The sequence below is a fragment of the Bombus bifarius genome, unplaced genomic scaffold (genome assembly GCF_011952205.1).
Source record: "Bombus bifarius isolate JDL3187 unplaced genomic scaffold, Bbif_JDL3187 scf7180000008178, whole genome shotgun sequence".
Lineage (NCBI taxonomy): Eukaryota > Metazoa > Arthropoda > Insecta > Hymenoptera > Apidae > Bombus > Bombus bifarius.
The window spans coordinates 1,090,609-1,109,477 of NW_022884495.1; the positions used below are offsets into that span (position 1 = coordinate 1,090,609).

General features: G+C 34.9%; 5 protein-coding genes across 5 annotated transcripts in view; 3 read left to right on the plus strand and 2 right to left on the minus strand.

Moving 5' to 3' along the window:
• LOC117209474 (26S proteasome non-ATPase regulatory subunit 1) overlaps positions 1-3,067 on the minus strand; it is a 93,899-nt gene extending 90,832 nt beyond the window's left edge. Inside the window, exons 1-8 of the mRNA XM_033451559.1 lie at positions 2,909-3,067; positions 2,531-2,648; positions 2,281-2,450; positions 2,004-2,212; positions 1,447-1,920; positions 1,131-1,357; positions 786-1,038; positions 266-454 (exon numbers count right to left, since the gene is read on the minus strand). Coding sequence (XP_033307450.1) covers positions 266-454; positions 786-1,038; positions 1,131-1,357; positions 1,447-1,920; positions 2,004-2,212; positions 2,281-2,450; positions 2,531-2,648; positions 2,909-2,927 — 1,659 coding nt within the window. The 5' untranslated portion in view covers positions 2,928-3,067. The remainder of the gene's footprint in view (positions 1-265; positions 455-785; positions 1,039-1,130; positions 1,358-1,446; positions 1,921-2,003; positions 2,213-2,280; positions 2,451-2,530; positions 2,649-2,908) is intronic.
• Positions 3,068-3,262: 195 nt separating this feature from the next.
• On the plus strand, positions 3,263-4,520 carry LOC117209484 (transcription initiation factor TFIID subunit 9-like). The gene is made up of 3 exons (XM_033451569.1): positions 3,263-3,523; positions 3,660-4,109; positions 4,317-4,520. Exons 1-3 carry the CDS (start codon positions 3,385-3,387, stop codon positions 4,460-4,462), a joined length of 735 nt encoding a protein of 244 aa, XP_033307460.1. The 5' UTR covers positions 3,263-3,384; the 3' UTR covers positions 4,463-4,520.
• Positions 4,521-4,856: 336 nt separating this feature from the next.
• On the minus strand, positions 4,857-6,125 carry LOC117209485 (cilia- and flagella-associated protein 20-like; the record flags this gene model as incomplete). Its single annotated transcript, XM_033451570.1, has 3 exons — positions 4,857-5,395; positions 5,519-5,751; positions 5,871-6,125. Coding segments are annotated over 3 exons (933 nt in total), but the record flags the coding sequence as incomplete, so codon positions are not given.
• A 787-nt stretch (positions 6,126-6,912) lies between these two features.
• LOC117209483 (probable phospholipase A1 magnifin) lies at positions 6,913-11,446 on the plus strand. The gene is made up of 8 exons (XM_033451568.1): positions 6,913-7,417; positions 7,624-7,837; positions 7,905-8,064; positions 8,408-8,550; positions 9,993-10,247; positions 10,569-10,757; positions 10,881-11,004; positions 11,277-11,446. Exons 2-8 carry the CDS (start codon positions 7,804-7,806, stop codon positions 11,335-11,337), a joined length of 966 nt encoding a protein of 321 aa, XP_033307459.1. The 5' UTR covers positions 6,913-7,417; positions 7,624-7,803; the 3' UTR covers positions 11,338-11,446.
• Positions 11,447-13,263: 1,817 nt separating this feature from the next.
• Positions 13,264-16,099, plus strand: LOC117209479 (pancreatic triacylglycerol lipase-like). The gene is made up of 7 exons (XM_033451565.1): positions 13,264-13,329; positions 13,403-13,562; positions 13,676-13,824; positions 14,646-14,900; positions 15,219-15,407; positions 15,531-15,654; positions 15,927-16,099. The coding sequence occupies exons 1-7, from the start codon at positions 13,305-13,307 to the stop codon at positions 15,985-15,987; spliced, it is 963 nt and encodes a 320-aa protein (XP_033307456.1). The 5' UTR covers positions 13,264-13,304; the 3' UTR covers positions 15,988-16,099.
• Positions 16,100-18,869: the final 2,770 nt, after the last annotated feature.

The window sequence follows — 18,869 nt, forward strand, 5'->3', positions numbered from 1 at the left end:
GCAAGCATGAGCATACGCATAGCGATGCCGAGCAAAGGCGTCGTCTTAACCCTTTCGCTACGGGCGGCTTCTTCGTCGCGGCACTCCCGCTGAACGAGTCTCCGCGCCAGAACAGTGCACGCGAGAAAGATCATCAGTGGTGGATAAAATTATTCTTCGCGTGTATTTTGAATATGTAAAATATTAAACTCGAGTTGGGACGTAAATAACTCTTGATGCGATGATTCGTTAAAATCTTCCTAAAAAAACGTCTACTTTTACTTACCGCAACCATATCTTCAATTGCTTGCGTCGATTTCGATCCAAGCATGACCATGCCCATAGCAATGCCCGCAGCCTCGCCAGTAACAGCATCGTCTTGATAAAGATTGAATTTCAATTGTTCATATACATCTTGCCTATGCGATCCCATAGCGGCCAGACCCAAGCCTAAACAACCTCCATGACGAACCATCTGTAAGAAAATCATTGTAGATTCTAAATATGTGACATCGTATGGTTCCAAACTGAGATAAAAAAACAATAGTGACGTATAGTTGCCCCAGACTGAAATCGATTTCTACCGAAGTTTCAAGTACGTAATAAAATTAAGAAAAAAATATGATATGATAGTAATTTAATCGGTTTAACAATATTAGATAGCGGTTTCAATTGATGTTATCAGTAACTTCAAGTTTCTTATCTCCCGATTTATCATTTAATTCGTTGTTTCGTCGCTCGAAACGCATTTACTTTACCACTCAATTGATTTTATGATCACACTATATCTCTACGGACCACTATACCTCGTTCTGTGCGTCCTTCAACTGGCCAAGTAAGTAATCTGTAATTGCTGCGCCGTGGTTTGCATGAATGAGCCCTAACGCATACAGGCCACCTCCTTCGGAATAACCAGCTCCCGCACCAGTATCTCGCGGGAGATAAGATTGCATTAGAGCTAAGGCTTCTTGTTCATGACCTCTGTGAATTACTCCTAAGGATGCAGTAGCTGTTAATTTTGCCCAATTCGTAGCTCTAGCCAACCATTCTAGATTATCTCTAAAATGTGAAACAAATAAAGTGAAAAATAAATATATTCCTTGAGAATATAATCCGCGTAAGATCAGTTGAATACAGTGAGGTATATTTACCTTAAAAATTGGTCGCTAGTAGTTCCAGAATGCATGTACGCATTCGCGATTACGGTGGCAGTATGACAAATAGACACACGTATAGTATCTTTAGTATTTTTCAGTATCAGCATATCGGTATGATTACTACGAATAAGAAATTGGAGATGCAAATCGATGGAAATTTCTCCGCCTAATATACTTGACAAAGCATCTACGCGTTCTTGTTGCTCACGTTCTTCGGCATTCTATACAAGTGAAATAATCAATTGGCACAGTGTGTATTACAATATAGTAAATGTTGTATAGTATTATTTCTTTAAACCATAAGACTTACCAAACTTTCAACACTACGTTGAGATTTCTCTTCTGGAGCTGGTGTACTACTACTGTTTTCAGTCTCTGCTGTTGTTGCTGCTGCAGACTCAGTGCTAACTTCAGTGGTTGCTTTTACAGCTGGTTTTACAATTGGTTTAACCATAAGGGCTCCTGGGATAGGAGCTGTTGCTCTCAAAGCTTGTAAGACACGACCAAGGAACTGTTGAGTTGCTGATTCGTATAAGTCAAATGCAATTTGGTAGGCCATAAGAACGCAATCTTGCGAGCCTTTACTGAGTCTGTCTAAAAGTTCAGCTACAGCTAATGGGTCGTCCAGAAATATCAAACACTGACACATGTTGACATAGTCTGGTGTTCCCAAGTTACGATAAAGGCTCACTAGGCAACGAAGCACAGTATTACGAAATCCACGATTCTGAATAAGACTCATGACAACTTGGAAGGCATAGGATAACATACCACTAACATCATCCTACAACAAACATATTAATAAATATAATTTTTATATTATCTATATTACATTACTTGCATAAATTAACATGTAATATAACTTACTGATTGCATAATTGCTGTTTCAAAGATATCCATCCTTCTTGTTTCAAGAGCAAGACCTAAAGCTTGCCGATATTGATTATCATCTAAACATCGTTGAAACATTCTGTTTACAATTCCTTCCAATCTTGGATCGATTCCTTTGCTATTTGGTGGTAATTTTCCCTCAGCTTCCAACACACGTTGTTGAGTATAATAGTCAATACATTTAGCTGAAATAATACAGAATAATAAAGAATCTCTACCCAATAAAATCTAATACTAACAGTCAATAAAATACCTATAGTAGTATCAACGTATTCATTGCGGGCATTAACATCAAAGAGCTCTCCAGCTCCAAGAGCATAAGTCAAAGAATCTTCAAAACTTCCTAAGTGATAATATACTTTACTAGCAACTAATGCAGCTAAGTCATGTTGTGGAAATGCCTTATCTTCGTGAAGAATCTCACTGAAAAATATAACATTCTGTTAAATAAAACATTAAAATTATCTTCAAAAAAAATAGATGATGATATATACAGTACATACATTTTTTCTATGGCCTCAGAAATTTCAGGCCAAAATTCATCTACTATCATATCCAACTTCTTCAATGCAAACACCTTTAATTCAGGCATCGGCTCCTCAAGGAGGGAAATGATACCAGCTGAAATAAGATAAAAAAAGTTGATTAATCAATTAAACTTAAAAAACGTTAAAATCATAAAACAAAACTCGATGTCTGTTAATATCAACTAAACGACTATATTAATACTCCGAATACAAAATTATATAGGTTATGGCCCACGAGATTTGCAAATCATTGCATGTCTGATAATCAAACACAATGTAAAAATGTACTAATAAATTTGTAAATAATAAAAACTAGATATACATTTACTATCCTACTTAAAACACATAATTTACCTGCTGATGTGATATTCATTTTCGTTTTCGTACAATACGTCTGCCTGCAACAAAGACTCCCGAAGAGAGTTTGATAGCAAAATAGCAAATACCGAACTACGAACTCATCAACCAAATTCAACTGAAATATGCCGCAAGCTGTTTTAACGACTACCACACTAACATCGATGATAAAATTATCAAATTCTCAAACTTTTTCACGTTTTCCCATATAGTTGCTTCTCGATTTTCGAAAAAAATATTTAATAGTAAAAATGATTACAACAAAGAATATTTATTATTAATTACGAAATTTTAAAATAATAAACTTCTGATCTTGTAAAGTTTAAATTTTATAAATGGTAGCACTGCATGATATTGGCGTATGATTTATAATGTTTACTCGTACTTTTACTTGAAATGCTAACATGAGATATATATAGTTGTAACTCGGAATTGTTGTAGAAAGTGCAATTATAAGAGAAGTAGTTTTTAAAATGTCGGAGAGAGCGAAAATTATGAGCCACGTAAAACACATCCCAAAAGATGCTCAAGTTATAATGTCAATTATGAAAGACATGGGAATAACAGATTACGATTCGAAGGTTATAAACCAATTGCTCGAATTTACGTATCGTACGTAATGTATTATATTTATAATTTATTTAAAGTAATGTAGATGAAACGAAGTATAAAATCGTGCATGATTTTGCATTTATGATTTTACATTTGGAAGTAAGCTATAAAGTTATTTTCGGTTTAAATTCCGCAGGTTATGTTACTTGTATATTAGACGACAGTAGAATTTACGCAAATCATGCTAAAAAGAAGTTTATCGATTTGGATGACGTTAGATTAGCAGTTAAGATGCAATTGGAACGTACGTTTACAAATCCACCCCCAAGAGACGTGTTACTAGATGTTGCTCGGACAAAAAACAATGTACCACTGCCATTTGTCAAATCAAACAGTGGTTTAAGATTACCACCTGACAGATTTTGCCTGAATGCAACAAATTATAAACTTAAGAATTCAACGAAGAAAATAGTTGGGAAACCACTGCATTCTTTGGTTGGAAATAACATTCAAAGTGGTCAGTCTAAGATCAAAGTGGAAAGTAATAAATCTGGCCTCTCCATAGTTAAAAGGCCGGGGACACTTGCGACAGTTGCCAGGACTCAAAGCATTTCAATGCCAAAACCTGTCCTGAAATTTTCAACAGGTAAATGATACAGGAAAGTAAAGAATATATAACAGGAACTAATTTGTTAATTACAACGTATCACAGATCCCTTCCGGACCTTGCATTCCCAAACATCTATTCCCTCTATCCATATTTCATTAATACGTAAGATACAAAATTGTGTATGTAATAATAATATTTGCTACTATATTTTTCATTTTTTATTTATATTGTTTAAACTTATAGCCACAACTGGAGGAGCTACCGTAAAGGCACAAGTAGCCAAGCCAAAAATACAGATTTCTTCGGGACAAACAATGCCGCCTATCAAAGTAGAGATCGAGGATTCTATGAAAAGGAAAAGAGAAGATGACGATTATGACGTTTCATAGTAATAAAGGACGCGGATAAATTATTTTATATTTTTTGTTTGCATCGTTTGAATCAGTGTATATAATATCAAAATGATTCTATCATTTCACATAATGCTTTAATTGAATTTTATCTTTTTGAAATTTGTATAAGAATTCCAATGAAACCGTATATTTTTTATTGGAAGACACTGTACAAATGTGTACATAGCGAATTCAACAAATTCACATTCTACTTGCATATATTTGTTATAAATCATCATATTTTATATACTATATTTCCCCTAAACATTTTCCAAACGAAAATTAAAAGAATAATGGGGATATTTTTTGTTCAGTATTGTAAAATATTTCCATGGAACAATAAAAGATAATAAAGAGAAAAGTAGGATAATTGTCTAAATAAATTAATAGAATTTCTCAAATTCCAACTTATTTGAATGTTATTTTAAGCCTCGCAAATATACGCATCTTATTCATCGTATTTACACAAAGTCGACGGCTGTTCACTATGGAACTCCGTATTCTTCATCTTCATCGCCTTCATCTTGTTCTACATCAGTTTCGTCTTCTGTGGCATATCCAGGAGTTGTTGGAGCAGGTGCAGGTTCGTCACCTTCGTCTTCGTCTTCGTAATCACCTACATCTGCTGGTTCTACTTCATCCTCGTCTTCTTCTTCCTCATCCTCTTCCCTCATTTCATCTGGCCTTCGCACGTCTTCTACAGGAACAATCTCTTCTTCGGCCAATTCATCTTCCGTTGGCTCTTCTTCAGGCTCTTCTTCTGCTTCTTCTGGTACTTCACCCGCTTCGAAAGGTGGTGGTTCTTCGGTTTCAATCTTTTCCGGTTCTTCTCTTTTTTCTTTCGCCACATCCTTTTCCCACACGCATTTCACTCGCTGAAGTGGCTTGAAGAGTTTAAAATCTTCGGGTAATTCATCTTCCGAATAAAGTCTGTTTGGTAAAACATATTTTATCATTCTATAAACTCGATGCAAGAAAAGTTTCTTTAAAAAAGGTAGCTATTAATTTCATGCGTTTCATACCAATAATGCAAAAAACAGATCAATTTCCTACCTGTCCGCAAAATAGATACGTCGAACCCTGCAGTTTGCGTGGATCTGTATGCGTGTAGTTTCGACATAATTTGTCCCGTACGCTCTCCGCGTAAAGTCCGCGAGATTAAATTGAATTTGATTCCAACCACCGGATAGGCCGATCGGCATCGACGTGCAGAATGGTCGAACTCGCGTGGTGCTTTGAAAATTACTCATGCGAAACCTTCTGTGCCTATCCTTGTCGTCGAGTACCTGTCGAATCAAAAATGAAATATACTTCTTTCTCACATTCATTGTAGTTTTATGAAATGCTATTGCTGCTATTGAAAAAAAATATAATCATTAAAGAGCTTTCCCCGTGAGACATTTACTGTTATTTCGAACGTGAAGTACTTCTTCATGTTCTTGATAATCATGATGAGAAACGGAAGTTTAATGCCAAGAACTTTCTTGGGACCACATGGGCAGAAGATGTGCGTTGTTGTGACGTTGGTTCCGGCTATTTCCAGAGCTAGAGATTTTACTTCGTCGTCTGTTACTCTACGAATGTATCCATTTTTCACCTGTTCGAGACGATCGATACTCGGAGCAAACAGATTAATTGCAATGGAATTTATTTTACTAACTTAAACAGGTACAATATTTGGAGAAATTTAATGGCGATAAATCTGACAGTGAAACTATTTCTATTAATCTCACAAAATAGAGTTATCTTTCCTTATGTTTTCTTTATATTGATAAACTTGCGTGCATATTCTCTATTCATAACTTTAGCGGACGTGATCCGCAGTCGCCAAGTTGCTGTCAGTCATTTCATTTATTTACCGCATTTGATTTACCGCTTTAATATTTGAAAGTTAACGATTTAGAGAAACTTGATTTATACACCTGTAGATCTTAGAGGTTCACGGCCAAATTACTTTGGGTTCGAAAATGTCGCGTATTGAAGATGATTCTAAAGAGAATCGGATGAGTGGATATTGGGCATAGAAAACTGAATCGATAGAATTAGGCAATGAAGATAGATATCTCGTCACGTTTGTTGCATCATCCTATAAATGTATTAACATATTTTTCACAAAATTAGCATAATACTTCTAAAGATAACCGACGAAGGAAATTTTTTTACGGCTGGAAATACTAATGTTGTTCATATTTGTAATAGTCATATGTATATAGTTCTAACATGATTCACTGTATAATGACTGATCATGCAAAGTTCAATGTCAATTTTGAAAAACGTCGAACGAAGCAGGAACATGTTCAAAAGCTCTGGCACTCTACACTTGTCATCGAAGGTATGTTTATAATTCAACAAATATAATTATAATATAATATAATTCAACAAATATAATTATAATATAATTATATTAGTGTTAAATTTTAATTCGTTAATTTAATACAATGTGAGTCTATGTATAATATAAAAATATTAATCAAGTAATATTCGATACAAAACAATACTCGGTATTCTAGCAACAGCGTAAGTTGGACTTAAGAGTAACAGCATCGAGAAACAGCGTTTAACGAAAATAAATTATGACAGATACATTATAATGGAGTGAGAAATTGTGATGTCGTATGGAAGTATTTAAATAGTTAGGATAATACAGACAAATTACGTAATTATGCTAAATAAATACTCAGACGATATACTCTGTGGATAATATTACATGTTTGTTGCCAATTATACTCTGTTTCCTACTTTCAATTGTGAAAATGCAAAATTTGGAAGAAGAGCTACGACGTGACGAAAACACTGGAGCATCTTTGCGTACATTTACGTATCAGCGTAGCATCAACTAATACTTACGTAATTTCCGAATCTCGACATCCTATAAAAAGGACCGAGATATAATGAAACACTTCATTCGGTGGTTCGCTGAACGTGTTAGAAAGAATCAAAAGAAGAACTACGGTAAGTGACAGCTTCAATAAAAGAAATGACTAGTTTTAGAAACATTATTGTTATTGTTTTTCGTATTACTAGAAATGATTACGTACTGTTTGACTTCAAATATATGTACTTTTGAGAAATAAATTAAAATATATTTAAAGCAAATAAACAATTCTTTGCAATTAACTTATCTTAACTTTCCACTTAAGTTCGTATATCGGTTGCAGTTAAAAAATTAGATTCGTCAGTGTGAGTCGTTCTTCATCCATCATCAATTGACTATCAGTCGCTTGCCAACCGTACAGTACTCGAATGGAAAATCACTGTTTTCCATAAACCTATAAAAAAGCGGCGAAACACGGAAGCGAAAAAGAAGAGCAATATCGCGGTGTGTGTAGAGAATCGCGATGTCAGTCACGATAAATGTATCATCGTCAAAATGTTCGTATCAGAATTTTTCTAGATCGAGGAAAATCGAGTAGCTTAGTAACGAAATAAATTCTTTCAGTTTATCCTACGCTCTTTTCGATATTGGTATATGCAAATCCACTATTTAGAACAGAGGGAGATGGATACTTAACTCTCTTTCGCGTCCACGTAGCCCCACTGCCTCATTACCACGGTTTAGACACCTACTTGAACGCGACCAATTTTACGCTATACACAAGGTTGGTTTTATTTTATATCAATTTCCTTCTTTACGGAATATCTTTATGTACATTTTGCATATTTAAATTATCAAGAGACGAATAAAAATTGGCAATCTAATTACGATGATAATGTTTGAAAGATGAATATAAGGATTAATTAATATTTTTTAAAGAATTACACATCGCTATTGCATGTTGAGATGAGAATAAAACTGAAACATTAAAATTCGCGGGTCGGCACGGCTAAAACATGTTTCGTAGCGAAAAGACAACTTCGTAACTTCGTCGTGTTAGATGAATATTCAACAGGCAGATTCAAGGTACATTGAACAGTTTCAGTAAAATATGATTTTTCATCTAGAGAGAATCCCACAAATGGAGACATCATAAAACTAAATGACATGGAGTCCGTCCAGAACAGTCATTGGAACGCAAGCAAGCAAACAATTATAATCACTCATGGTTGGATACAAGGCGGTTTAGCTTGTGAAATCGTACGCGATGGTAAATACGTAGATACGCTGTGAGCGCAAATTCGTGATATAATTGAAGTTCGGGGAGATTCTATGACTCGAACTAAGACGAAGATAAAGAACAACAAAATTACGTTTTACAATTACACGGTTTCGTTTTTCAAAAAGACGACTTTCGAAAGTTGCCAAGAATACGGCAATGTCAAATTGCTCGATCCAGAATTTTGAAAAGACCTCAAAATTCCGAAATAGGAGGAGATACGCAACTGTGTTGAACGATACAGCAAAGAATTAGCAGTAGAAGTTTACGACCACATCACTCGAAATGTCCATATCACCTCCACGTGTCTCAGTATAAATGATTAGTACATACCGGTCATGGCAAACGCGTACAAGTGTGTATATATATTAGGTTGTCACAAATATTTCTTTCGTTCTACAAGGAAATAATAGATGCACGACACTTTTACTTTTATATTATTTTATTGAACTATGTATGATCCATTTTGTTACATTTCTACCATTACGATCATACGTGATTCGATAAAATAATATAAAAGAAAAAATGTTGCGTGTATTAATTCCACATAAAACGAAAGGAAATTTTGGCACAATTTAATACATCGTCACTTTGCAATTGTATCTGAATGGGAATGACCGCTCACATGCCACAAATCTCAGTGACTTCATTAACCTTTTTAACATCCTCATACACAAATATTTATCGAATGTCCAGCTGGACAAATTGTAAAGTATAAATTAAATAATAAAAAGAAAAATATACAAATAGCAGAGGAAAAATATTATAAAATAAAAAGGTTAATCTCGGCATATTTAACGCATGCTCGAATTCTGTTACAGTAGTTCATGGTGTGCCCATATTTTTCGCACCGTATACACTGAGTTGTGTTTCTTTTGTATGGTGAAGGTTCTATTGCTATTATTCTGTTTAATATTTTTTCACGTCGAAAATACCAGTATTATTCCTTTTAGGTTTAACCTACATATTGTTGAATAGATAAGGTATCGTTATACGAACGTCAAACCGTGTCTTCTTCAAAACTACACACTGAACGAGATAATTTTATTCCACATTTTAGACTCGTTTTTCCAATTTTGTATTCTTGTGTGATTAAGAACTAGGCAAATTCACGTATATTTGTATAATTTCTAATTGAGCCATAGAATCTTCCTGGACTTCGGTTGTATCGAATTTATACAACATGTGCACTGTCGGCCATAAATATCTGTTGATAAACTACAAGAATTTGACTTTGCGTGGTAGTTCAAGTTGTAGGACATATATAATATTAATAAAATAATAGATTCATATTAAAATACTTGGAACATAAACGCAGTAAAAAGTATTCAATAGTTACTCAATGTGAACAAGTGTCCTACGAGTTTTGAGCTGCAGTGACCATATATGCGATAATATAATATCAATTACAAAGAAAAATTTCCTGTTCTTAGCTTTCCTTGAGGTCCGAGACTGCAACGTTATTATTTTCGACTGGAGTGAAATATCAGACTACATAAATTATTACGAAGTCATACAGTTCGTACCGCACGTTGCCAGGTATTTAGCTAGTTTCGTAAACTTTATGCGAATTGAGGCTGGTTTGCGAACGACCAACTTGAAAATTATTGGACACTCTCTCGGTGCTCAAATCGCGGGCTTGAGCGCGCGGGAGGTAGGAAAATCGAGCCGAGTGGCGGAAGTTATCGGTGAGTAACGATATATTATTAAAGTGTCAATTGAAAGTTCTCCGAGAAAAAATCCAGTAGCGCCAATTTTAATAACAGATTAAGAATAGTAGAGTAGATTGATTTGTGATTAGCAAATGAAAGATAAGCAGAAGGATAAGCGAGATTTACAAGTTTGAACGATAAATTTTAAAATGTCGGAGATATTCTTACATTATCTTATTTCGAAGGGATACGTTTTTAAAAACTATATATATTTTGATGTAAGTTGATTTCATGTTTGACAAAACGACATTATGATACAGCGGAGTATACTAGACCTTTAAATATTTGCCATTACAGCACTCGATCCTGCCATGCCAATGTTTCAAGAAAAACAACCTGGTGAAAGAATTGATGAATCGGACGCGGAAAATGTGCAAGTTCTTCACACATGTGCCGGAAATTTAGGTATGAATATCTCGATTGGTACTTCAGACTTCTATGCGAGTGATGGAAAACATCAACCAGGATGCGGCGTTGACATGTTTGGTACGGAACATACTACGGAATATTCTATTATTGACACATTTCAACTTAAAAAATATTACTTCCGTGTCTCAGTCTGTGTGTGTTTGTCTGTACGATGTTAAAAACGAATGTTATGAAACACAGGATTTTGCGCACACTTGCGTAGCTACAGATTCTTCGCTGAATCAATTAAGAATCCGAAAGGCTTTCTCGGCACACGTGCAGATGGTGCAACAGCATACATGGGCGGTTTTACCCTCGATCCAAAGTAAGTTTTATTTTACTACTGTTATGGATAGACTATGGAGTTTTACGCATTTTCGGGAAATTTAAGGAATGCGTAGAATGCAAATAAGTAATGGACAGTACATGTTATGATATTTAGGAGGTGAAAATTCTTGGTCCTGCATTTTTAGCCGAGTTCATAAAAGTATGAATTTGGATAGATACTTGAGAACTAATTGCTGAATGTATCTGTTTAATTATTTCTTAAAATTTAATTTAGTTGACTGGTGCTAATATTTGTTAATTTCTTTTCAGTGCTAAGGGAACCTACTACTTCAAAGTTAACAGTCAGTATCCTTATGCTCGTGATGGATAACATTCTTCTGAATATTCAATATTTGAATGTATTTTGGACAGATGTATTTCAATATTTATAAGATACTTGTATAGATTATGAAAAAAATTAAAAAATAAATAGCTGGTGATTTTATTGAAATTCGTATAACAGAACTTTTATTTCGACTAACTGCTGCCATATCCTGAATTCCTAGAGTTGATTGAAATATAAGCGTGAGCATACGCACAGCGATGGCGAGTAAAAGAGTCAGCTTCATAAAGGTTGAATTTCAATTGTTCATATACGTACGAACGTAAAGTACTTCGTGTCGTACTTCTTTAATCCCGATGACTTTCTTGGAACTAAGGTGAAGATATAGTTGTGAGTGACAGTGCTACTGCTGGTGTGGGCGTGAAGTGCCGCCACAGAACCATTTGGGCAGAAGACGAGTTTTCTGGTGAAATTGATTCCGGCTATTTGCAGAGCTAGAGATCTTACTTTGTCGGCTGCTATTCTTCGAATTTGACCATTCATCACCAGTTCGCGACGATCGATACTCGGAGCAAACAGATTAATCGCAATGGAATTTATTTTACTAACCTGAACAGATATAATACTTGGAGAGATTTAATGGCGATAAATCTGACAGTGAAACTATTTTTATTAATTTCATTAAATAGTGTCATCTTTCCTTATGTTTCCTTCATATTGATGAACTTGCGTGCATATCTCATAATTCCAGCGGACGTGATCCGCAGCTGTACAAAACAGACATAAGTCCATGCTTGTTACGGAACATCCTACGTTTCTGCTCTCGTCGAATTAATAAAAATAATGAAAAAGAAAAAGTATTATAATATCTTCACCTTATCATTGTCCCAAGAAAACGTGACATTTAACCATTTAATACACGTAAAGTAAGAGAATTTCTTTATTTCGTTTCTAGTCGAATCGAATTTGTTTTCTCTCCTGATTTTGCGTGAATGCTTCGCGAATTTGTTTCTGTTTTTACTAAAGGAAGGAAATAAATTCGCAAGCTTTGTTCGTAAATGGAAAATTTAGAAGAAGAGCTACAACTTCTTTATGTACAATTACATATACATACAATTACGTATACAATTTACGTATTAATGCAGGAGAAATTTTATAGTTACGTAATTTCCAAATCTTGACGTCCTATATAAAGGATCGAGATATAATGAAATACTTCATTCGGTGGTTCGCTGAACGTGTTAGAAACGGGTAATCAAAAGAAGGACTACAGTAAGTGACAGCTTCAATAAAAGAAATAGCTAATTTTAGAAACATCTCTGTTATTGTTTTCCATATTGCTAAAACTTATTCCGAAATTATTAAATTATTATTATAATTATATATATATATAATGGCGTAATATTTTTGGAAATCAGGCGATCGATTCGTGAAAACTCAAGATTCGATTTTCCAAGTCTTTTTCAGTATCTCCTCCTTTTCTTTCTTAAGTACCCACCCTTCTCAATTTATATCGTTCGATCGATTCCCAATATAGGGAAAGTCAAATCTTCAGTTGGTGTTCTAAATTCTATAGAATTTACACACATATATATATACATATACTTTTGAGAAATAAATTAAATTATATTTAAAGCAAATAATTAAATCTTTGCAATTAACTCAATTTAACTTTCCACTTAAGATCATGCATCCGTTAAAGTTAAAAAATTCACCTTATTTCTCTAACCACTTACTTATGGAATAATTCTGCTCTTCATCCATCATTAGTTGAGTTGGTCGTCAATCATCATCAGTTATATCGGTCTTTATCCACTATCAGTTGAGTCGGTTTTCATCCATCATCAGTGGAGTCGGTTTTCATCCATCATCAATTGACTATCAATCACTTACCAACCGTGCATTACATGAGTGAAAAATTATTATTTCTCATCAACGTATAAAAAAGCGGCGAAACACGAAGAAGAAGAAGTAAAACAATATCACGGTATGTGTGGTGAATAGCGACGATAGCCATGGCAAATGTATCATTATCAACACGTTCGTATCAGAATTTTTCTAGATCGAAATACGGAAAAATCGAGTAACTTAGTAACGAAAGAAATTTTCTCAGTTTATCCTATGGTTCTTTCGATGTTGACCTATATCAGTCCAACACTTAAAACGGATGGAGATGGATACATAACTCACTTTGAAATCAATAAAGAACCCGTGTCTAAAAACCTCACTTTGGACACATACTTGGATGCGATCAACTTCACGCTATACACACGGTTGGTATTATTTTATATCAATTTCCCTCTTTATAGGTTGTCTTGTATTTGACGAATATTGGGCAGGCAGATTTAAGGTACGTTCAACAGTTTCAGCTAATTTGATTTTCCAGAGAGAATCCCACAGATGGCGAGATCCTAAAACTAAATGACGTAAAGTCCGTCCGGAACAGTCACTGGAACGCAACTAAACAAACCATTATAGTCACCCATGGTTGGACTCACAGCGGTGAAGCTCCAGTTTGTACAACCATACGCGATGGTAAATACGTAGATACGCTGTGAGCGCAAATTCGTGATATAATTGAAGTTCGGGGAGATTCTATGACTCGAACTAAGAAGAAAATAAAGAACAACAAAATTACGTTCTACAATTACACGGTTTCGTTTTTCAAAAAGACGACTTTCGAAAGTTGCCAAGAATACGGCTGTATGAAATTGCGCGATCTCGAATTTTGAAAAGATCTTAAAATTCCGAATTATTCTGTTTAATATGTTTTCACGTCGAAAATACCAGTATTATTCCTTTTAGGTTTAACCTACAACATTGTCGAATAGATAAGGTATCGTTATACCAACGTCAAACCGTGTCTTCTTCAAAACTACAGAACGAGATGATTTTATTCTACATTTTAGACCCGTTTTTCCAATTTTGTATTCCTGTGTGATTAAGAACTAGGCAAATTCACGTATATTTATTTAATTTCTAAACTCCAGTTTGTCGAAAATAAAGGCTTCAACGCAACTCCGCTGCTCCTGATTTTCGTCTTAATTTGAGCCAGAGAATCCTCCTGGACTTCGGCTGTATCGAATTTAGATGCCCATTTATGCAATATGTGCTCTGTCGGCCATAAATATCTGTTGATAAACTACAAGAATTTGACTTTGCGTGGTAGTTCGCGTTATCGGACGTATATAATACTAATAAAATAATAGATTCATATTAAAATACTTGGAACATAAACGCAGTAAAAAGTATTCAATTGTTACTCAACGTGAACAAGTGTGCTACGAGTTTTGAGCTGCAGTGACCATATACTCGATAATTTAATATTAATTACGAAGAATATTTTTTGTTCTCAGGTTTCCTTAAGGTCCGAGACTGCAACGTTATTATTCTCGATTGGAGTGAGATAGCGGACGGACTAATTTATTCTGTCGTCGCAGAGATCGTACCGTACGTTGCTCAACGTACAGCTAGTTTTATAAACTTTATGCGAACTAAGGCTGGTTTGCGAACGTCCAACTTGAAAATTGTTGGGCATTCGTTCGGTGCTCATGTCGCCGGCTTGAGCGCGCGAGAGGTAGGAAAATCAAGCCGAGTGGCGGAAGTTATCGGTACGTAACGATATATTATTAAAGTGGGATTCTAAAGTTCTCCGAGAAAAATCAATTGCGCTGATTTTAACGTCAGATTGAAAACAGTAGAGTAGATTGATCTGGTTTTGCAAATGAGATATCAGCAAAAAGATGAATGAGGTTTCTAAGATTGAACGATAATCTTTAAAATGTCGGAGATATTCTTACATTATCTTATTTCGAAGGGATACGTTTTTAAAAACTATATGTATTTTGATGTGAGTTGATTTCATGTCCGGCGAAATATCATTACGATACAGTAAATTGTACTAAATCTGTAAGTATTTGCCATTATAGCTCTCGATCCTTCCAACGTAATGTTTCAACACAAAAAACCCGGGGAAAGACTTGATAAATCAGACGCAGAAAATGTTCAAATTATCCACACATGCGCTGGAGGGCACGGTTATTATCTGTCTGTTGGTACTTCAGACTTCTATGCGAATGATGGAAGACATCAACCAGGATGCGGCATTGACTTGTTTGGTACGGAACATACTAGAGAATATTCTATTATTGATACATTTCAACTTAAAAAATATTATTTCCGTGCCTCAGTCTGTGTGTGTTTGTTTGTACGATGTTAAAAACGAATGGTATGAAACACAGGAATTTGCGCACACTTGCGTAGCTACAAATTCTTCGCTGAATCAATCACGAATCCGAAAGGCTTCCTCGGCACACGTGCAGATGGTGCAACAGCATACATGGGTGGTGCTACCCCCGATCCGAAGTAAGTTTTATTTTGCTACTGTTACTGATAGATTATGGAGTTTTATGCATTTCCGGGGATTTGGAAGAATGCGTAGAATGCAAATAAATAATGGACAGTACATGTTATAATATCTAGGAGGTGAAAATTCTTGGTCCTGCATTTTTAGCTGAGTTCATAAAAGTATGAATTTGGATAGATACTTGAGAGCTAATTGCAGAATATATCTGTTTAATTATTTTTTAATATTTAATTTAGTTACCTGCTACTAATATATGTTAATTTCTTTACAGAGCTAAAGGAACCTATTACTTCAAAACTACCGGTCAATATCCTTTTGCTCTTGGTGGATAACATTATTCTGCTGAATATTCAATATTTGAATTTATTTTGTACAGATGTATTTCAATACTTGTATAGATTATGAAAAAAATTAAAAAATAAATAGCTGGTGATTTTATTGAAATTCGTATAAAAGAACTTTTATTTCGACTAACTGCTGCCATATCCTGAATTCCTAGAGTTGATTGAAATATAAGCGTGAGCATACGCACAGCGATGGCGAGTAAAAGAGTCAGCTTCATAAAGGTTGAATTTCAATTGTTCATATACGGTGGCGGACAAAAGTTTAAGACGAAATGGAAGAATTAAATAATTGATTTACTTTCCACAAAAAATATAAATACAGTGTTCTAATTTTGGTATTGACTAATTAGAAATTTGTTTGTACACTTACAAAAAAAATTTCATTTTGATATTTTCCTCGGTAGCCAAGTTATAAACAATGAACGAAATCTGTATAATATTTCGTCGGTCAAAAGTTTAGGACTACCCAAAAGTATTAAATTTTGGTAAAAAAATATACACAATTTTTGTTTAAATTCAATATTTTGTCCAATATCCGTTGTTTCCTATCACTTCGGTACATTTTCTTCTATGAATTTTTTACATTGATCTATCGTAATATTACTCCAAACTGTTTTAATTGTAAAGTTAATGTAAATTTTTCGAAGAAGAAATTTTATAGTTACGTAATTTCCAAACTTTGAAATCTTATATAAAGATTATAAATCTCATATAAATCAAATCTTATATATCTTATGTAATGAAATACTTCATTCGGTGGTTCGCTGAACGTATTAGAAACGAGTAATCAAAAGAAGAACTATGGTAAATGATAACTTCAATAAAAGAAATAGCTAATTTTAGAAACATCTCTGTTATTGTTTTCCGTATTGCTAAAAATTATTCCGAAATTATTAAATTATTATTATAATTATATATATATGTCGGAGATGAAAGAACACCGGAGCCTTTGGAATTTTGGATAATCCCGCAACATTGTAATCTAGAGTCTACTATAGCTGTAATTAAACAATTGTAGTTATTCAATCCGATTGTAATTGTTCGCGAGTTGTGATAATGAGCTTGGGCTCGAGGCGACAGCCAGTCGCCGAACGTAGCCGCGGTCACGGGATGAACGCTTTGTCTAACAAAGGTAATGGAGTAATTCTATAGCTCTCCTTAAAAGAGATATTTCTGGCGGTACGCGACAGTAAACATTCCAATGGTTTCTGTTCCGTGGCTCGCCACACGCAGATCCTATTCTTCGAGCAAGATTTTTTTTTCTTTTTTATTTATTTATTAAAATTACAATCAATTCTCGCGTTGAGAATTTTCAGTAATTTTTCTGGCGTGGCGCAGTGACATGGCTGATTATTTATAACAAGTTAATACTTATTATAGATAAGTATAATTTATAAGTAAATATTACTTAATTTAGATAACTAATTGAATCTAGCGTTTAGGTCTAGCGGGTAGTGCCTCTTCAGCCTGCGAATCTGGTCCGTCGTATCAAGTAGTCCAGTGATTAGGGGGTTTCGGTGTTTGTTGACTCTTTTGCTATATCTGTCGCTATATTTTACTATTTCCTCTTTGACTGTGGGTATCTTGAGGTCGCGGTGTATTGTTTCATTGGTTACATACCAAGGTGCATCAATTAGGGATCTTAGCATCTATCTTGTACAGGCTAATTTTGTTCTGTGTGCTTAGGTTGGAGCGTCGGTCAGTGAGCCAATAGAATTTCTTGAGTTTGTCCTTGAGTTGCTTTGTCTTGTCTATGATGTGATTTTTCCAAGTTAGCCTCCTGTCCAGGTATTTGACTGTCGAGAAAGATGATTGCTAGATGTCGATCCGTCTCTGCAGTACATGTTCAGCTAGCCTGAGGGCCCGTCATAAATCATAGAATTTATTTGACTAAAGTCCTTCCAACGAACAGACTTTGTCCCAGCTACGGGAAAATAGGAGAGATCTATTTTTCAACGAACGGCGTTTCTCACTAGCAGCTTTCCTTTGAGGGCAGCTAGCATCTTTTTCTAATCACCGATATGGAGATTGACCAATTAGCAGTAACGCCAAATACCCTCACCTTATGAACGAAGGCTATCCTCGACGAATCCGATGATCTCGTATCCTCAAACACAGCCCATCATAGCTTTCCTCTGTAGCATCACCGCGACGAGGAGTCATTCTCTCGTGAGGTTGTATTAGAGAGTTACTTAGTGTCTGTACGCTCGGTGGATATTCCACGTTTTCGCAAAGAGTTGGACTTAGATCTTTGTGAGCACGTACATCTATCATCCCGTTGACCGCGCATTCGTTATTGAACCTAAGACCAACATCACTAGTATCGCGAGTGTCCAACCGCCGCGGTTGATTGTCGAGTCGGTAGTATCCATACTCGTATTAACAGACCGTACCTTCGTTATAACACGGCGATAACCAATTCCAATGAAGATTTATCAAACACCCACAACCTTATTCCAGACCCTTCTCCGACATATATATATACATATGTAATGGCGCAATATTTTTGGAAATCAGGCGATCGATTCGTGAAAACTCAAGATTCGATTTTCCAAGTCTTCTTCAGTATCTCCTCCCTTTCTTTCTTAAGTACCCGCCCTTCTCAATTTATATCGTTCGATCAACTGCCAATAAATATAGGGAAAGTCAAGCCTTCGGTTGGTGTTCTAAATTCTATAGAATTTACACACACACACATATATATATATACTTTTGAGAAATAAATTAAATTATATTTAAAGCAAATAATTAAATCTTTGCAATTAACTTAATTTAACTTTCCACTTAAGATCATGCATCCGTTAAAGTTAAAAAATTCACCTTATTTCTCTAACTACTTACTTATGGAATAATTTCGGTCTTCATCCATC

Bases quoted from the DNA above. Each gene is read 5' to 3' on its own strand.
- LOC117209484 (XM_033451569.1), top strand. From the start codon at position 3,385: ATGTCGGAGAGAGCGAAAATTATGAGCCACGTAAAACACATCCCAAAA. The intron at 3,524-3,659 runs GTACGTAATGTA...TAAATTCCGCAG, and splicing joins ATTGCTCGAATTTACGTATC to GTTATGTTACTTGTATATTA. The intron at 4,110-4,316 runs GTAAATGATACA...TTAAACTTATAG, and splicing joins TGTCCTGAAATTTTCAACAG to CCACAACTGGAGGAGCTACC.
- LOC117209483 (XM_033451568.1), top strand. From the start codon at position 7,804: ATGTCAGTCACGATAAATGTATCATCGTCAAAAT. The intron at 8,065-8,407 runs GTTGGTTTTATT...TTTTTCATCTAG, and splicing joins AATTTTACGCTATACACAAG to AGAGAATCCCACAAATGGAG. The intron at 10,248-10,568 runs GTGAGTAACGAT...TTGCCATTACAG, and splicing joins CCGAGTGGCGGAAGTTATCG to CACTCGATCCTGCCATGCCA.
- LOC117209479 (XM_033451565.1), top strand. From the start codon at position 13,305: ATGGCAAATGTATCATTATCAACAC. The intron at 13,825-14,645 runs GTAAATACGTAG...TTTTGTTCTCAG, and splicing joins TTGTACAACCATACGCGATG to GTTTCCTTAAGGTCCGAGAC. The intron at 15,655-15,926 runs GTAAGTTTTATT...ATTTCTTTACAG, and splicing joins GGTGCTACCCCCGATCCGAA to AGCTAAAGGAACCTATTACT.